Raw genomic sequence first — 20,749 nt, forward strand, 5'->3', positions numbered from 1 at the left:
CAATGTATACGCTTCTATAACAAGATTCCGGTTGATATACAAAATTTGCCTTTCACGAGGTTTAAAACTATAGTGAAACAAAAACTTTATACTAAAGGTTATTATACAACTTCTGCGTACTTGGATGACAAAAATCCGTGGTAGTAACCCGTTTAGCTCATGGAGGTAGTCTCGATCTCTGATGTTTCAAATAAAAAAAATATATTGTAAATGTTATTTACAAAGAGCAACCCCTAGAGTTTCTTGCTCATTCTTCTCAGGGGAATCTGCCTTACGAATGAGCGGTAGAGTTTAACTATTGTGACGATTTCAAGTGTAACAATGCTTACCTATGAAATAAAGATTATTTTGAATTTGAATTTGAATTTGAATTTAGTCTCAATTAAATAAGTTTGACGAATAAAGTTGCTAGCCGACAAACGCACTCTCAGTACATACATAAAACTTTTTTTAAATTAATCTTTACAGCACAGGAAAAAGCACAGAATACATTTAATAAAATGAAAACACAAACAAAAGATACTTATTTCTATAATAACTTTTGTTTTTTTGTATTAATTTTCATTGAATATCATGAAGTTTTACTACCATGATATTAACTTATTTTGTGACATTACTCCACTAGCTTCTTATTATTATTAATACAAAGTTCGAACAAAAAAAAGATAAAAATGAAAAGTCTTTCGATCTCACAGGATTTGAACCTGCGTAGAGCGGTGGCTCTAGTTTGGCATACAGACATAGGTTCAAGTCCTGTCAGATCGAAGGAATTTTTCTTTGTGTTCGCTCTTTATATTAATAATTATAACAAACTTTTGATTTTTAATTTGATTGAATCCACTAGTTTGTTATAATTATTAATACAAAGATCGAATACTTAGAAAAAATCTTTAGATCCTGCCGGATTCGAACCAATGTCTTCCAGTAAAACTTTTGTTTGTTAGTGTATGTTTTGCTTAAGGTATGAAGAGTTCAAATATTTGATTTTGAAATTTATTTTAGTATTATAGACACGCGTACAAGAACTTACATTAAAAAAAATTGAACCTAAACGAAGTTAAAGACCACCACTGGTCTGGCTAACATAATGACTAGCATATCGACTAATACATGTATCATAGTATAGACTTCCCGCTACAACGTATTCTAACAACTACTTTGCCTAATGTGTAAAATTAAGCAATAAATTTCTTCGTTTTTATTTCACTATCGACCTTGGAAAGGCAAACGTAATATGAAATATTCCTTAATTGCGTGTGCTGAGTAATAGACAGTAATTTTGACTTCATAATTGAACAATACATTATCGAAGATTTTTGTAACGAATATGGGTCACTTAAGTAAAGTATTATTTGAAACAATAGACGTACTTAACTGGTGCATTGATCATAAAAATAAGGAAGACGCTGCTGTCTGTCTCTATACATTTTTTCAACACTTACAACAGGATCATGTTGATGATGAGTGGAGAAGGACACGGGTCTCATCTCAGAGGAGATGGCCATAGTCCGCCACGCTGATCCAATGCCGGTTGGGGATTTCACACGTTTTCTGAGGGTTCTGAACTTTCTTCTACCTGCAAGTTCATCACGATGTTTTCCTTCACCGAATAGCACATAGTAAATTTCAAATAAAATTTCGCACATTAGGTCAAACATTAGGTTACCACGGCTGTTAATATAAACAAAGATAGAGCGAATCTATTCCTAACCAGGAATCAAAAGGCAACCGTAAGATGTACTTACTGCTGTTGGGATCAAAATTTCGATAATATGTCATGTCGTAATCAGTCACAGTTCTATTTATTACTAACTACAACCAATTTTACATGGTCTCTACATCTTCCCGCAATCTTCAAAATAATATGAAATATTGTAACAATATATAAACATTAAAAGGTCTTTAGATACCGGTAGCAGTGAGCTAGTCAGTGAGGTCAATAGAGGTCCAGAGATATGCCTATGTGTGACAAAGATATGCGCTGTCGTTATGTTTCTCCTCGTAATAAAAAATAAAATAATTGATTAATTAATTTACATTGTTACTTTGTATACAAACATTCGGGATTTGATAAGAGTTCTTTGATTATTTGTTACACTGATGCTTTCAACGTATGTAAACATATAAAAATGTAAAAACCATTGTGTAATTTTTACGACTGTACATTTTGTACATATTTGTAACTTGCTAGTGTTACACTATATACAATATAAAAAGTTTCTTTCTCTTATATCGGGACTTTAATATTTTGTCTTAGTCTTTTGTTTTATAATACATAACATATTGTTGTTATATTTGGGGCCAATGAACAAAATATTCTTAATAAGTAGAACATGAAATTTTAAATCGTAAAGTATAAATATTTGATTTTGAAACGCCGTGTTACATACACGGCGTTTCAAAATCAAATGCTTTGAGAGATGATAGTACCCATCATTGTTAATAAATTCTACAAGAAGGAAACCTCAGTTAAGTGCCGAAAAAATATCAGCGCGTCCACAGAAAAGTTTGAAGCTACTCGACCCAAATGTATCGAACAGCTGGTTTTTCTTTCGCGATCGCTTAAGTAGAAGTTGTTCTCATTGAGGAATCCTGCTACCTAAAATATATATACATGATTTTGCCGGGCGAAAAGTTCAAAAGTAACTTTATGTATGCGTGGAACGGTGATCAGTAGCGATCACCGCAGCTTACTTGTCAATCAAGGGTGTTTCAGATCTAGGTCATATGTTTATTGAATCAAAAGGTTTTCACAAAAAGAATGCTAAAAAAGTAAGGGAAGGAGATAGTTAGGGGATAAAATATCCGCTTCCGAAAAAAACTGTTTTGGGACTACGAATGCTTAAATTTTGTTAATAGTGTCGGAGGTGGATGTCTATATTCTTAGTCTACTCCAGTAAAAGAAGTGATAATATTTATGTAAGTATATAATATTATGAAATTTAAGTATAGACCAGTTTCGCAATTCTGTTTATCGTCCATTTTGCATTATGTACTTTTGGTCTGAAATTTTGTAATCAGTTCCAACTTTCTATACACAGCAATTAGTCCAGAACTTACCACATAACATGCACACTGGTTATTAATCATCATAAAGTACTATATCTACGACAACCAGTCCATTAAGCGAGGTCGATTTTAAATTAGTTGTCATATCAAGTAGGCGCCGAATCAACATTAAGTAAAATTTATTGGTACACTCAAGACCTCTGTATAAATTATTGATTTGAGAGTTTACTGGAATCTAATTAAGTGGTAAGTCAAATAACGACGATGAAGTGACACGAGCTAACAAAAAAATGGTGTGTCCGAAGTTTGTGACTTAATACAGCTTGAAACGCAAGTTTCATAATCAATAGTGTTGATAATAGTGTCCGTATTAATTAATTTCCAAATGCAATATTCTTTTTTTCGTTACTTGCTGAACAATCTTGTTTTTGTACTATCAGCAAACTATTCATGTTGCCATTTTAAAGGTTTTTTACCGTACAGGCAACGGCTGTCAATTGTGGCAATCGCAAAAAAGGCTGTTTGTGTCTTGTCAACCAATGACATTTAAAGGCCAGATTATATTTTTATTAAAAACAAACATTTATCACCAAAAAAGTTAGCAAAGTAAAAGACAGGGCTACCTACAATTTTCACTTGCTAAATTTGAAAGTATGTGTAGATAATGCTTTTTAAAAATTATATTATCTAATTTAAAGAAATATAAAGTAAAATGACATTAAGAATAAATTCGAACATTGTATATTTTGCAATTAATAAATGTATGCCAATTGCTTGTGCAACACGCCGAACTATGTACATTGGGCGCACTTTAAGTTTCCGGAACTGGCTACTTACATAATCAAAATTTAAAAAGTAACTACAACATTTAAAAATGAAACTCTTTGGCTGTAGAATACAGTTTGTTTCATCTGATTGTCACTTCTGTTTACATTGTGGCGTCATTTTAGAATGTATGGTTGTAGACCAAACCATACATTCCACCAAGGATTTAACTCGTGAAATATTTCGTAGGTATGATTTTCTACGACTTTAAGTGTAATTTAACAGCTCAGCGGAGCTTTGCTCGGCTTTAAATTGCTTTTGGCGATGAAGCTGCTATATATTATATTATAACTGGTTTGCAGAATTCAAACGCGGTCGTGTAAATCTCAGTGACGAATTTCGTGATGGTCGCCCGTCCACTACCGTGAACAACAAAAACATCAATGCTGTGCGCCGTATGATAAAAAAAAGACAGGCATGTGACATATCATGAGATTCAGGCATCTTTAGGCATAGGCAAGAGTCAAATACAATCAATACTATACAAACATTTGGGTGTGAAAAAGCTGTGCTCTCTGTGGATCCCACACAAATTGATTGAAGCTCAAAAAACGGATCGCGTCACTTGGTGCAATGCCATGCTTGCCAGCTTCAACGAAGTGGCCGTCAAATTTGGTGTGGGACATAGTAACAGGTGACGAAACATGAATTTATAGTAAAGATCCCAAAACAAAGCAGCAATCGAGAGTATGGGTCTTTCGAGATGAGTAGAAACCAACCAAAGTGGCGCGCGTGCAAAGTGCCTGATTGCTACTTTTTTAAATAAAACTGGACACGTGGCTACTGTTGCTTTGGAGAATCGTTGTACCGTGAGTAGTGATTGGTACATGAGCAGTTGCTTGCCGGAAGTTATTGACAAACTCCGTAAAAATAACCGTAAACACCGTATCATCTTGCACCACGATAATGTCAGTTCTCACACGGCCAAACAGACAAATGAATTTTTGAAGATGAACAACGTTGACCTTATGAGCCATCCCGCGTACAGTCCCGACCTTGTGACTTTTATTTATTTCCAAAAATTAAGAACCAGTTACACGGTCAACGATTTTCATCACCTGAAAAGGCTGTCGAAGAGTAGGTATGAAAAATATGTTTCAGAGATTGCCACGGAGGAGTGGCATAAATGTTTTCAAAATTGGTTCATTCGTATGAAAAAGTGCATTAACGCTAACGGAGAATATTTTGAGAAATAACAAATTCATTTCTGACCATTTATAGTATTTTTTTCTTATTCATTCCGGAAACTTATAATGCGCCTCACGTATATGAGTAATCTGAAATAATGTAAACTATATTTACCATGTATGCTTACAAATAAATCTCTCTATGTTTTTGTCACTTTACCATCAGTAAAAAATCAGTTGTACAAATAAATTATTTTGGTTTGTAGTCATGCCTTACGTCAGTAAACAATATTTAAACAAATTTAACCTACAATATATTGTATACGTAAGATTTTGCACAGTCAAATTGAAATGCTAGTAGATTCAAATACAAAAATACGACTACCCCGTTTAAAAGTGAAAAAGGAGTGACTAGAATAACCATCCAAGGAGCTCACTGCATGACTTTTAAATTTTATAATATGTTTATGTGATAGATAAACAAATTACAATTGCTTCTGTAGTATTTACACACTTCTCATTCGTAAGACAGATCCGGTTATGGCGAATTTGTAATGGCGAGTGTTTTTTTTTTTAATAAACATTTGTTCACATTACAATAATCATTATAAATTATCATAGACTACAACATCTTGAAAAAGCTAAACGAATGTTTGTAATGGATTTTTTCTTCAAGTTGTCAGATTATCAAGCTCTTAGGTGTACAATAATATTTTTTTTAATTTCTAGCAACAATGTTTTTAGTCCTGTCAAATATTAGCTGTGTAAATTTTACACATGAACCATCGAATAAGTACGAAAATCAAGACATTTTGCAAGTGCTATTTTATACTTACTTCACTTACTTGCAAAAGTATTATTATTATTTTTAATCTTGAACAATTGATTCAATAAATATTTTAACATAAGAAGCAAATTAATTGTATATACCTAAGCATTTAGCACGAATATTAACCAAAAGAAATGTATACAAAATTTTGCTAAAACTTTAAATTGCAAAGGTAGTCAACAATTACTATTTGAACAAAGAAAATCCTCATTAAAACCGAGGCGGCGGCTAACTAATTACAGGCACTAACTAACTGAAAACTAAACTTTGTACCATGGAAGTAGTAGTAATGGAAAAGGCTGGCATTTGTTATCAATTATGATTCAAAGGTATGCATGCACCTGCATGTGTAGGTTGTATATCACATGCACTTATTATATATAGAGTAGATACTATTTATACCTCCACCATGTATTGATATTTATACATAGTTCAGGACTAAATTAGGAATTTATTATTCTTTTGCTTTAGATGCCTATTAGGGAAATACTTATTCATAATTAATTAATTATCCGAGTATTTAATTAATTATTCGCCGACCTCTGTGGTCGAATGGCTTGCACACCGGTTTTCATGATGTGGTCATCTCTGAGGTCCTGGGTTCGGTCTCCGGCAGGGTCAGTGTAGAAGAACTAACTTTTGTATATTGTCTAAGGTCTAGGTGTTTGTGGTGCCGTCGTTGTTACCGATTTCCATAAAACAAGTGCTATAGTTACTTACTTTGAGATAAGAGCTATATTGTCTAATATTTATTTATTATCTATTACTTATATAAGTAAATATACTGTTGTCGTTATATATGTTGTTGTAATCAGTGTTGTTGGTGTGCAATAATAAGCTATCTACTTGATCACGAATTGTGAATTAAATCAGGTTAAATATGTCATTATGGAATTGCACTCGTTGACGGGATTGAAAAAAAGAAATTCGAAATATGTAGTTCATATCTAGCAAAAACTATTCTTACATCCTAGATTCTCCAGTACAACCTAGAGTCTACAATAAAACTAAGACAATAAACAGTGTAGGAAGAAAGAAGTTAAGGGAAGACATTCAAAAAACTTACCCATCTTAATGAGCACCCCATAAATAGATTCATGTATAATTTATTAAGTCGCTTGTAGTTTTTTGGCTTATCTCGTGACTTTAAGTTCTGACTGCAGTTATTTTGCCTGATTTTTTTCTGAATTAAAGTAAAATTGTTTAACAAATGTATTTGAAATTGTGTTCAATAAGTTAAGCAAACAGACATAGACTACTTTAAAATTAAATATGAGGCCATATAGGAGAGAGTTGCTGAAACATATTTATATACCTACATATATGCAATTCACACGCTTCTATTTAATTAGATTTTTAATTTTAATTTTTGTTATTTGTCCTTGTTTCTGTTAGATATTTCACGTATATCATCGGTATTTTATAAAAAGGGCGACAGCGCCATTTCGAAAAATTTTTCAGGGGAGCACATTTTAGTTTTTCACGACTGTTTTAAAATGTTTACATCCTGTTTTAAATTCAAGTTTAAAACTTACACTTAATTACCTACAACCAAAATTGAGTTTAAAAAAAATAAGTACGCTAAAATACTTGTTTAAACCTAAAACAAATCCCCTCAAAAATTTTTCGAAATGGCGCTTTCGGTTTTTTCTGCAAAAGATCGACGACATACTTACATATTTTTATGACACCAAGTGACGGACAAGACCACATGACGAACAAGTCGTGCACCAGTATAGAGCTTTAAAACGCAAAGATCTGAAGCACACTGCCACTGCCGTCTGTCATCCTGAGACATAAGTTGACAAATCTCATGTGCCTGTAATTTTACCAGTACAACCCTTCGAACCCGGAACGCTGTAATCAGTAATGCTGACATTACTGCTGAGCGGCAAAAATAGGTAAGGTGGCAGTACTTCCCTAGACGAACCTTTTCACTAGGAGCACTACTGCTACTAAAATTTTTGTCGTAAAATGTTGTCGTATTAACTGACTAACGTTAATTCCCTGTAGAATGCTTCTAAATGGGAAACAAACGTTATTGTAAACACAAAAAGCTAAAAAGACAAAACTATAATAATTTTACGCCAATAAGGTGTAGGTATATTTGTAAATACAAAAAAAAAAGATTACAATAAAAACATATGCAAACAATTCACTAAGTATTATGTTAAAATCTTGCAGAGTTTTCGATTGATTGTAAATAATTTTAGCATTAAAACATTTAATTCAATAATTATTTTATTGGAGACTTATTCTTTATAATATTAATTAACATACGCAGTCGCCTCTAAAATGATTACAATAAATATCAGCCTTATTGGTTTGGTGTATATTGACACCTTGAAATGTTTTCAAGTACGTTTAGGTACGTTGTTTTGTTTGTAAGAGTCTATTGGTATGTCATGACCTTAAATGTTAACACGCTGTTTACATAGTTAATGGCAAATTATGTCATGAACAGTTAATTTTTGATAGATTATGTCATTGTTCTATTGACGCTTATAGATTAATGAATTGGAATCGTTGCCTCCAAATGCACCTGACTTGAAATTCAATTGCCGTTGACCTAAAATGTGTTATTTATGTTAGAGTACCTATTCGCGTACTTACAAAGTAGGGATCGTTCAAAATACTACGTCAAAATTAGAAACGTGTTTGACACGTGTGAAGAATTAGAAATTCCATCCGGAATTTAAATTTTAATAAAATATGGCGTGTTCGTGTATTCATACGTCACATCAATGCTTGTTTCCACGGCCTCTGTGCTCGCAATTTACGTCTCTCCCGGGAGACGAAGAGTAATGTTGGCGTAGGGAAAAAAAGTAAAAAAAATTGCAACGAGTCGGTCGACAAGTTCAGCCAATTATAACTGACAAGCAGCGCAGGCGCGGCCGCCCGCTCAATTTCAAGCCTCCAGTACTTTCTGTACTCGGTTTTTTGCTCTTAAATTAACGCTAACTAAACCGGGTGTTATAAATTTTTTCTTTCAATATTAATCTGTTTTACGAACGTTTCAATTAATTGGTGAGCTTGTTTAAAGCTGTTGGGCAATATAATTGCTATTTATTGTCTATTGATATCTTTATGTCGACAATAAACCTCCCGAGTAATAAAAACCAAGCACTATACATTAGCTCCATAGTTGCATTCTTTCGTGCTGACAATTTAATAAGTAAATATCACAAAAAAAGAAGATATTAATAATATCTAATCAAAAATGTAAAATTAAAATGATTCATTTTTTGAATTCTATTACCTGCCCAGCTTCATTACAGGTTCGTTCGAAAAGTAAAAAAGTGGCACGGTTTGAATCATGGCGTGCGATCCTCATGAAATATTACGCCTGCGCTGGCACCATAAAGCAAACGGCGTGGCATGCCCGATACATAGATAGCGACACTGCGAGAACCGACAGACGTAAGAGAACTCGCCTGCTCCGAACGCAGAATACAGGATGGTTCCGATCTCTACATAATATGGCGTGAATTTCTGTGATTTAAAACCTTTAGAGTGTGCGATTTTTGCTTTCGTAATACAGGGTTATTTGTAAAATGCTAACAACCTCGCAGGTCTATATTACTAACATCATAAACAATAACTTTGGTTCCATGACTTTGAATAATTCATCAGATTTTGCTTTCGTACAAAAAAAAATTAAATAAATCGCTTTAAACGACGATAACTCTGTGCGGTAACAGGAGAAAGCACCCATCGCCAAATTTTCTTTTTGTGAATGTCTGTACACGGGAGGCGTTGTTAAAAATACACACCTAAAAAATGTCAGATAATAGGTACAAGAAAAAAATTGCTTTTGATAAATATATTACGTTTTGTAAAAGTCTTGGAACAACCACTGTTGTGCATTTTACAAATAACCATATAAGTACATAGTGTAGGTACCTATATCGTCATATGATAGAGTGAATACATCACCTGAGATTTCTATATCATTTTTCAGGGCGAAAATAAAAACGTGGTGTAAAATGTAATAAACGCAGTAACGATTAGTTTAATTTAATTTGTTAAATTATACCTCTTTCAGTACTATATTCCTTTAACAATATATTTGAGCGAGAGCGATATATAAGAAGTTTATTAGTTTTTCTTCTACAAAAATCAGTAAAAACGAACTATGTGAAAACGTGTATGCGATGCTTTTACTCTAAAGCGACGATATAGTGATGTCTTCAAGCACAAAATCATAATCATGCTTAATCATAACATGAAAAAACCCAATCTCCAACCTCTGTCGTTTAAGACACATTGTCTAACACACGACTCTAGATTGTGATGCCATTCGGCGTAAAACCGTAGTAAATAGCACCAACAATCACGCATGAAATAATATACTTTGTTGTAATGATTCACTAATAAACTTTCGATAAATTGAGATTTATAAAAATGGAGCCACCTGTGTGCAACTCCCACATATTTTACTCACCAACACAGCGACGTAATGAAGCAATTATATATCGATATTTTTATGCATAAAATACTTGGCGGGTACCTGACCGGGCGAGAACGTTCGGAAATAAGAAACAAAACAAAAGAGTGTGGTTATTGTTGGCTCGGGTAGGTGTGCCGTCTCGGTTTATCGAGCTTTTAACCCGACGCGCGACACCGAGCGACATCGACACGATTTATCGCCTCACTAGCACACTATTCATTCGTATTTCCCCAACAGAATAAATTCCGTATAAACAACCAAAATGATAGAATACGGATTTCTGCTTTTTACATTAATTTATACTCAGTAGAACGTTTAGAATGCGATTTAGCAACGTACGTGACATTAATCGGAATGCTATAGGTAATTCTCAAAATTTAAGGATTGTTTTTGTCGGCTCGTTGAATACATATTTATCTTGAACGAACTGATTCACCGTTCCTACAAAGACTCTATTGAGTATGGTAAGTATTACTTGCAAGGTGATTTTCATTAATGTTTTATCAAGTCCATATTCGTTTTCACCGACGACGTCTTAACACCACAAAAATGCACATATTGGCGGAGTTAAGCTACTCCGTTGCATAATTATTTTCTCCTGTTCCTTTTACACTCATGGACTTTGCAGTAGGTGTGATAAGAATGGGTAGTATCAGTGTCTGGATGGAGACATTTCGAGTGGTTTATGCGTGTCGTGTCGACATCGCTGTCACATGTCCACATCAGGAGAGTCCATCATTTCGTATCTTGTAAGTTTCACGGAATTATTACCTCCGTCAAGTACGGTACTGTTTTCAATTTAAAATCTTAAGAGGTAGCATACCAAAAAAGTTTTGACGTTGGCTCCGCCCAAATTTGTGAAACAAATATATGCCTGAAGTTCGCGTGACATGCTGAATTGTTGAGATGTTGAATTTTGCGCATTAAAAGTACCAAATTCGTTTTAGCGGAATAACTCTAAAACTAAAGGGATTAAAAAAAATCCGTAGTGACAGACAGACAGTCGATCATGCATAAATATAATTAATTATCCAATTTTTGTTCTAATAACCTGTAGCATTTCGAGGATAGATCGAAAAAAATTGAAAATTAGAGGTCTTTTCGTGATTTTTATCTGTCGAGGAAACTTTATTGTTTTATGTTTCTGATTAATGTCTATGCTTGAATATATCGTGAAGTTACTCATACAATATTTTATTTTTAACTTTAAAGTGGATATACCCCTCTAAAATCAAATCGAAGATCAGGAATTTTTCCTCTGCTCCCTCTTAACTTAATACATACATTTTGAAGACGATCAAAGCGTATGATATTTCTTTGAAATTAACGCGCTAGGTGTTTTCCACTAGTTCCTATAGCAAGGGAACAATGTGGACGACGAGAGCGAAGAGAATTTTTATTTTTACTAAAACCGTGTGCGTGCCACGATTCTTGGCCGAGTTTGTTCAACTCTGACTAGACTTGAGTTAACTCGTTCCCTCGGATTTATGTCGCGAACTTTTAGCTCGCAGTTCCTTGTGACACCGACTTCCTCTTTGTGCGATGTGCAATTGTTTCTTTAATTTTAGAACCGAGTGAAAAGATTTCCGTGTCTAGGAACGCTAACGCACACCATTATGAGATGAAATTATACAGCATGTAAAACACATATTTGGCATAAATTTAAATAAGTTATACATATCTATAACTTATTTAAATTGATGCCAAAAGTAATTTTAGCAACCACCAAACGTGGTACATTTTGACAAACCACCCGCAAAAATAAATTTATTGCTCGTTACGAATTGATGGTCTTCAAATAAAATATACGCTTTTAAATTAACATCAAAGTGTCTGAAGGTTCGTAAAATATTTAAAATGGTTATATTCAAAGTCGACTTCGTTTTAACAAAATAATGTGTCTTATGGGATATGTATACTTTTAAAAAGGTCTCTTTCCAGATTAGAAGCTACTCTTAAAAATCAAGTAGGTATACAAAAAATTTCTAAAGAATAAATAAAAAACCTTCAAATGCCAAATTGGTTTTTTCGAATCGATTTTGTTGCTTTTCATTATTTATTATTATTGTTAATGTTGCTATTATTATTATTAGTTCAAGAATGTAATAGGTCCATATCAAAAATCTAATCTAGTCTAAAATAAATTATTTGTTAGTTTTTAGGTAGCTGTATTCAGTACGTTCTAAATCTTATTGCGAAGACACCGAACATTCCATTGGCTTAAATAACCACAGAACAACGACGGGATACACGAATTGTTGATTTCGCAAGATACGCCCAGTGTCGGGTCATGGACATATATACACAAAAAAAAATTTTTTTGAATATTTTTCCTATAGTTTTGCGTTTTATGAAAAATATTTTGCACATTTTTCGGACAATAACCCAACACCAGATTCGCCTCAAATTGTTTTAAAACGATCTTTCGGGATGATTTTGAGAGGAGAATTTTTAACTGTTTTTTAATTCAACCTCTAGTCTAGAGCATTCCAGAATGGGATTATTTTTTTTCGGATCTAAAATCGCTTTTTTTTTTCAAACAAAATAACGTTTCGAGCTCTTTTCAGGTTCCATAGTCATGGCTGACCATATTCTAGAATTCTTGTTTAAACAAACAAGCCGTCGATATATAAACAAATGGAGAATTTATGCAACATGTCTCGCAGTCAGGGTGCTGACAATTAACCGTTCGACAACTGCGGGGCGCGTCGTGAGCCACGACCTCACCTCCGGGTCTAATACGGCCATTACATGTAATACGTCTAGGTTAGGGCATTATGAAAGATGTATAGGTTATGTGACTGGGGGATTATACGGTGATTTAAGTTTTTATTTTTGGAAATGAATCTTTTCGCATCTAAATCTCGTAGGTATACTTATTTGTTCTATCAAACAAACCAAGGAAGTTAGCCCTGACTATCAGACGTGTATGAGCTCGTATCGTCGGCTTGTTTGAAAAAAAACAAATATACGCGATTTAGACCCGAAAAAATTGTTAATTTCCAATTTCCAAAGCCTGTATTGTTATTTTACAAGACAAAGTTTGTTACTGTTTGTACATTTTGGCCCTTAACTATATGTGATTTTTTATTTTTAAGAAGTGTCAAATTAAATTTGATAAATACTTTTCTGACCTTAATATTAAACAAAGTAGCTTTAAATGTAATTTTGAAACGTCCTATCCACATAAATTTAAAAATGTGATTGCCGTAATCATATAAATGAAACACTACCTAAAAACCGGTTCGACCAACGAGGGTGTGCCTAAAGCGGTTACTGATTTTAGGCGTTTATCCATTCAACATTTATGGAAAATAATTTTAGAACGTGATAAAATTAGACACAGCGCCAAGTGTGATAAAGACTTTTTATTTGTGTGATGAAAAGTTTACTCCTACACTAATATAAATTGAACTAAAACCATTTTTTTTGTGAACAACAACATAAGAAAATATATTGAAAAGTTACTATTTTTATATTTATTTCATTTACTAAATTCTTACTTATAATCAACAGTACTATACAAATGTGTGATGCGTGTCCATCACGTAGTAAGAAAAAAATCACGTTTAGGTAGGTATACGCAGCGGTTGGCCAGCCGCCTTAGTTCGAGTCGCTTTGTCTTTTATATCTTATTTTAAAATTAAATTATAACCTACATTCAAACATTTATTACAAAAACCTTGCGAGACAGATATATAAACAATATAATAATGATAACAATTCCTAAAGAAAGTAGGTTTTTATCAAAATAGAATGAAATTAGCTCGAACATTTCTTGTAAAGTAACAAAAATAAAATTCTCTGCATTCTATGTGTGCACGCGATCCAATAGTTGCTAGGCGATTGTCCTGAGAAGGGAGGGGGTATGATTTGTTCCCGCGGAAAAAGATATCAATAACATTTGACATAGTCGCGTTGAGGTGAGTTTACCGCACTGTGATACTAAATTAATACAACAAAAAATTTATCGTTTTTTGTTAGATAGTTGATTAGATAATTGATTCCCTTATTGCACAACTTAAGCAATAAAAGTAAAAGAACATTAAAGAATTCCATAAAAAGAAACGATTAAAGATTCTTTATAGGCTTACGTTTCTGTGATAACGGTGTAGTATCCACACTTCCATTCATTCTGTGCTCTGATAAGATGGGTCGAATACTGGCTGGACATTTATCTTTAAGATTAATGAGCCAATTTTCTTTAGTTGCCTATAAAAAGAATCGCTAGGCCCAACGGCCTCGGAAGTCATCGTGGTCAATTTTGGATTAACTTTCGCAGTACAAAAAGAAATCACCATTTGAATTGCACAAAAAAATGGCCGCCATGTATTTCGCTATTATTTTTGAATGTACCTATCTTTTACTATCATCATAGATTTACGATCTTGTAGACAAAGGAAAACGCATTTATGTATAATTGTCAAATGTCTTTTAAAGTAAGTTGCTTCTATAGTAATAAATATTCGTAATTAAGGTTAGTTTTCCTAAACATTTGCTGTTAAATTTAAAAAATTTGTTACGGATATGACTGCTCGGGGATAGGCAGGTAGGTAAATAAAAGAAAATTTCAAATTCAAAATAACAATTATAAGGACAAAATTCTTCCCTATCCCGGGGGTGAAATACAAGGTAACAAATTGGATTAAATTGTCAAAGGTGAAATAAAAAACGCGCATAATATACTTCATCTTTGCGATGTCTGCGCAACATCAAATACTCTGTGCAAAAATTGTCGTTACTAAACTTTTTTCAACATTTAACGCTAGGAAATAAGGTTTACAATGGTTAAAGATGTGTTTTTATAGCGGCACAAACTGACAAGTCCACTTGGAATAGTCGTATTTGCATTTAAAACGGTAAGTAAACACAGAGAGAGTATTATGTGAATGGACGAGTCCATGTTTATGACTCGTTTTATGACCTGTTAAGCATAAGGATCGGTCGTAAAATAAACTGTTTGATGGTTAGTTCGCCTTGACCTTTTTTAAGTTTTGTGAATCAGTGCAAAGAATTCCATTCAATAAAGTATTGCATAATTATTGTAAAAGCTTGTTTTGTTCATTGACTTGACAAGTTTCTTTTATTTTGAATTTTAAAGGGTTCTTCATCTAAGACAGTTCATTGTCCACTATTTTTTTTTGACGCTAAACAAAATGTTCAGATTTGCTGTATAGGCAGGCACAATTTCAGATTTTCGGAAAAGTGAACTTTGAATGTTATCTGCCAGCAATAAAATATTGACTAGAAACGTGCAAAATTCGCGGGTTCAAAACTTTGTATCCAATACGGACTCCGCTTTGTTTACGCCCACATAAATCGGGCTCTGTACACGGCTGCGTTAACTTATTTTTGTTCGTAGGTACGCAGGATAGATGGATCCAATTCCAAATTATGTCTATCTTGGGAATTAACGGTGGGACGGGGATTCCAGTTTACCGAAAAAAGTGCGGGGAAACGGGGCAGGACGGGCAGAGGAGGTACGGGCGCAGCGGATGGAAGTTATTTTGGAATTATGATTCCGGATGCGTCCTGTGAGCACCGCGTGTTTCACGCCTCGTTTCGGGTAATATCCAACGGTTGCAACCATTTACATTGCATCGAAACGCAATATTAATGTAGAAATGTTTATCAGCAATATATTCGGTTGCATTGGAACTTTACTGATCGAGTAAAATTGTAAAATAAGAACAAATACGTGCCTCGAAAAATAAATCAGAATAAAAAGAAATTAACCTATTTTTTCGGATCTAAATCGCGAATATTTGTTTTTCATTTTAATTTTTACACTTACAAATAAAGTAATTTTTATTAAAAAAAAGGGAATCGACTTAAAATTTTGCTTATATGTGTACCTATGTACATACACACTGAAAATAAAAAGTTAACAATCTGTTACCGGAATGTGCGCGAAACCGAATTCATCCTCTATTTTGCCAGTTTTGGAGGTGGAATATTTTCTTCAAATTTAAATGTGACCAATACCGATGTAGGTACTCTCTGTACAAAAAAAGAATCATCAAAATTGGTTCACAAATCGTTCAGTAATCGCGTATCCTTTTTATTGAAGTCAGTTAAAAACAAATATACCTAGTTAGATCCGAAAAAAAAATAGTTTTATTTCCTATGTGTAACAATCGCGAAACCTAAGAACTCGATAAAAAACAGTTTGAATTCGATGTAAATAATGAAATTTTATTGTTTTTATGCATATAGATAAAACGAAGGCATTGTTTCATAGTTGGACTCTTCCCCCCCCCCTCCACATGATCCTGAAAATTAAAAGTACCAAAATCTTATAACGTGTGTTTTAATGGGGTGTCACCGGGGTTCTTAAGTATTCTAGCGGCCCACCCTATAATACCCAGTCTCCTTAGTCTGGCACGTCCTCCCCGTGATATATTAGTCCCAGTTCGTCGTACATAATTTTGTGGAGGGTGGTATCTCCCCAACTTCCCCCGGGCGCCGATCTACAATACGAAGGTTTTGTTTATTGCTGTATAATAGGCTGTGAGTTTACACTTTCTTGATCACCTGTTCAGTTGATGTTATTGCCCTAGAAGTAGCTCTGTCAATGACTGTACCTAATTTAAAAGTGAATGGAACACTTATTTTCTTTCTACTTTTAAATTAAACCAGCAAAGTGTTCGATATAAAAAATATGTACAAATGTTTCTCGCATTTTATAATTAGGAATCACAATCTTTTTTCTCTCAATTAATTTATCTCTTTATAGCCGGTTCTTTATCTAATCTACTATAGATATACTCAAAAAATTTACTTCTCTTAAAACGGAACTGATCAGTAACCAACCTAAAGAACTATAGTGTTATACAAATGTATTACATAAGTCAATAATATACATAAAATATACAGCGTGCCCTTTATTGGCCGTTCCATTTAGAGATACCAGGCGATGTGGTAAAACTTAATTAGTGGCGCACAGGAGAGTCATTCATCTCCATGCGGTCACGTGTATATCTATGTACCTATACATTATATAACAGTATTGGTATATGTAGAGCGTAATTTAGGTGAATTACTTTATACGTATTCTTTAGATAAGAGCAAAGCGCATTTTTTTTTGTATAAATTGATGTTTTTCTAAAAATAAATATCTTTATAGGCTATCAATCCATTATATTTTGATTGTAGACGTTCGGAAGTAGATGCCAACAGTTTTAGTTTGAAATAGCTGTTTATTTTTCGCCATATGAGGTCGCAGTTGTTCATATTGATTAGTAGAATAATATCCATAATGTTGTATGGTGGTTTTACAATATATTAATGAATGGCCTGTATAACACCTACTAGACTGTATCATTTTATATTTTCTAGATCCCGTTGATCAGACGGTGCCAGGTCATATTTTACTGTCATAATTACAGAAATGTTACAGAAATATGCGTATGTAGGTAAATGTATAAACAAATACATTATTTATTTACAAACATATCACATTAATCATGATAATTTGGACGTTAACCTTATGCTTTAGATATTAAAATTAATTTTATTTACATATTTCACAAGAATAGAAGTTATGTAAGCATTTTGGGTTATGTTTTGTTTTTCTTATTAGGCTGTATTACAATGTTATCGCTAAAATGAACATAAAAGTATTTTAGAGTATAGTGTGTGATAAATATCCTTGCATCTCCCAGTTTCCTAACACAGTAAATAAGTCCATTAGTTAAATTAACCAAGGCTCTCCCTCGAGTGATTTGTCATGTGTTAGGGTTTACTTTAACAAATACATTGTGGTTAAGACGTTTAATTGTCTCATATTGTTACCATTAATCTTAATCTTGATTTCTTGGTAACGAAGTTAGGCTTTGATTTTGCTAACGGCTGTTATATCGGGTTACGCAGGAATTATGAGTTCTATATTTGTGTAGATATGCTCGTATTTACTTAGTGCCGAGCTGTATAATACTTACAAAATAATCATGAAAATATTTTATTGGGAATAGTAAAACAATCGAATTAAAATAATCTTATCTAATAGGTACATAGTAAATCTAGAAAGCTTCCGATGTTTTCTTATTTTTTAAATTACATAAGGCCACTTCCGTAACTATCATACCTTCTCAGCAATTACGTATGAAAAAGTTGATATACGAAGTACATTTATTTTAAAGAATCAATCACAATCATCTTATTTAAAAAGCACTACGCTCTTTCTTTCGCCTTTTTTTTCGTGAGTCCCCATAGACAAAATTGTTTAATTTCATATTAAGAGTAACAGAAGACTGTAACGTAATATATTTGCACCTTAAATTAAACTTCTTCTTATCGTATCGATGCCACGCTAAACGCGTCACTAATAACTGTAGCCACCATTAAATCCTCAAGCGTGCAGGACACGCAGGGTACGATGTGAGATGGGTCATGGTTTGAATCGCACTACACAAACGACGCAGGTTACAATCGTTCAAAATCTCCACCTGAACAAATTGTCTTCGTTAAAAGACCAAGTGCAAAGACACGACGCAAGCACATAGAAAAATTCGTGAGGTCCGTTGGTTCGTTCCGTGGCTTAGTTGGTATAGCGTCTGACACGGTATTCAAGAAGACGTCGGTTCGAATCCAACCGGATCGAAGGAATTTTTTCTGAGCGTTCGATCTTTGTATTAATAATTATAACAAACTAGTGGAGTAATTTCACAAAAAATAATTGAATATCAATTCAATAAAAATTTAATTAAATTGTCTTTACTTCGACCGACTTGAGTCTGAAGCCTATTTAAAGACTTCCAGATTGACCATGTCCAGGAGAAGATTCTCTGAAGGTGGGATAAGGGCAGATAATACTTTTGCGCGCCAAAGGTAGCACTTCGGCTGAACTGGCTCAATGCTCCGAGGATCGACACATTTGACGAAATTTATCCGGCTCTTCATCTATTGTGAAGTGATAGTGAATAAATTAAACTGATAACGTGTCTTACCTTTGAACAAAACGAAAAAAATAAAATTTATATTAAAAATTATACAGGGGCAAGGAAATGAAGAAAATTAAGATCATTTTTAAACAAACCGTTCCATTGCGCATTAAGTCATTAGAAACAATATGGCCGCTGTGTAGATCAGTCGGCCCACGCGCCGTCACCGCAAGTCTCGTTTGTTTATTGCTACCCTACGGACTGCGGAAGACTGATGTCGAAGAAAACTATATTTTACTTAGTGACATTTTGTATTACACCTTGAAATTACATTTTTAATAATGATTTGGGACCTTGTGATATACTACATAGGAAAAAATAAGGAATAAGATGGAAAGGAATAAACTTTTATCAAAGTATATAATGGAGATCAGACTTTTGGAAGATTAAACGAATTGAAATTGGTTATTGTTTAACAGCTAATTCTAATGAAATCGAAAAGATTTTGCTAATATCGTTCAAACACAAAATCAATCATTTTAGGTTCAAGGTATCAGTTACAAAATATAAAGGTGCAATACAAGTACCTACGTTTGGTAAATTAATATTTTTCTGATGGCCAGAACCCATACGAATCAATATTAAATTACCTGTATGAAATAGAAAGATGTAGGTGCTTAAAGGTACAGAATTAGATTAAACTCAAACCAGTAACCCATGTACCGAGACGCGTGTCGGCATGCAACCTGCGTGCACCACGGGGAATGAAGACGTTAAATAATTTAATCGGATGCCTGGATGGTTTATGCACACATGCCCCAACAGGAATGCGAACTTGTTCCTTCACTAACTTCGTGTCTTCCAATGAAATTTTATGCTTTAGTGGAGGTCCCGTGCCTTTCTCTGAAGGTTTTTCTGCTTTGTAAGTAGGTACCTTCTGACACACATTATGCTTTTTGTATTAGTATGGTATTTGTAATATAATGATAGAAAAAGTAAGTTTAAAAAGTTTTTTTGAAAAATGTACAAAAATACTGAAGAAATAGTTAACAAAGTAACGAGAAGTGCGAAATGAGAAAAAAACTAATAAAACGACTCGAAAGTAAAATCGATGAAATTTTAAGGCAACGTCAGACCAATAAAGCATAGCAAGACAGTACGTTTAAGGCGGCTTTAACTGTAGTATATTATTTAATATTAAAGATCTTAAGGTAAACGGGCGGAGTGCCTGCAGTTCCGCGATAAGGTTCCCCCTCTCCCCACCTCTTCTTTTTGGAGGGTGGAAACCTTAAGAGGCCGCCATACTTCAAATTGCGTTTAACTCAGATAGCTAGTTTGATACATTGCTACCATTATTGCATATCAAAGGGCTTTTGATAAAATCGTACCGGCGATAACTATGTGTTTTCACCCACTTATCCTTTTCAGTATTCTACTACTAGAGAAGTTATTTATAAAGTTTATGAACCTACTTATGAATGATTCTGTGATACCTGTAACAAAATAAAAAAATAATGAAATAAATTATTTTATTTTTCACCGGACAACAAGTTTCATGAAAAACAGTGTAATAATATAATTCAATAAGGCAGCTTAAATTATAGGTTTTGCCGAGTTTCAGTTTATA

At 33.6% G+C, this 20,749-nt stretch overlaps 1 protein-coding gene and 1 long non-coding RNA gene across 3 annotated transcripts in view; one reads left to right on the top strand and one right to left on the bottom strand.

The window, feature by feature from the left end:
- LOC113237890 (homeotic protein ultrabithorax) overlaps positions 1–20,749 on the bottom strand; it is a 192,089-nt gene that overhangs the window by 100,193 nt on the left and 71,147 nt on the right. The window contains exon 2 of one of the 2 annotated variants that reach the window (XM_026474600.1): positions 20,595–20,615. The exons of the other annotated variant lie outside the window; for it this stretch is intronic. Coding sequence (XP_026330385.1) covers positions 20,595–20,615 — 21 coding nt within the window. The remainder of the gene's footprint in view (positions 1–20,594; positions 20,616–20,749) is intronic. 2 annotated transcript variants of the gene reach the window in all.
- LOC113237892 overlaps positions 1–20,749 on the top strand; it is a 33,409-nt gene that overhangs the window by 9,407 nt on the left and 3,253 nt on the right. The window lies entirely within an intron of this gene.

The sequence above is a fragment of the Hyposmocoma kahamanoa genome, unplaced genomic scaffold (assembly GCF_003589595.1).
Source record: "Hyposmocoma kahamanoa isolate Upper Pololo Valley unplaced genomic scaffold, ASM358959v1 94, whole genome shotgun sequence".
NCBI classification, from domain to species: domain Eukaryota; kingdom Metazoa; phylum Arthropoda; class Insecta; order Lepidoptera; family Cosmopterigidae; genus Hyposmocoma; species Hyposmocoma kahamanoa.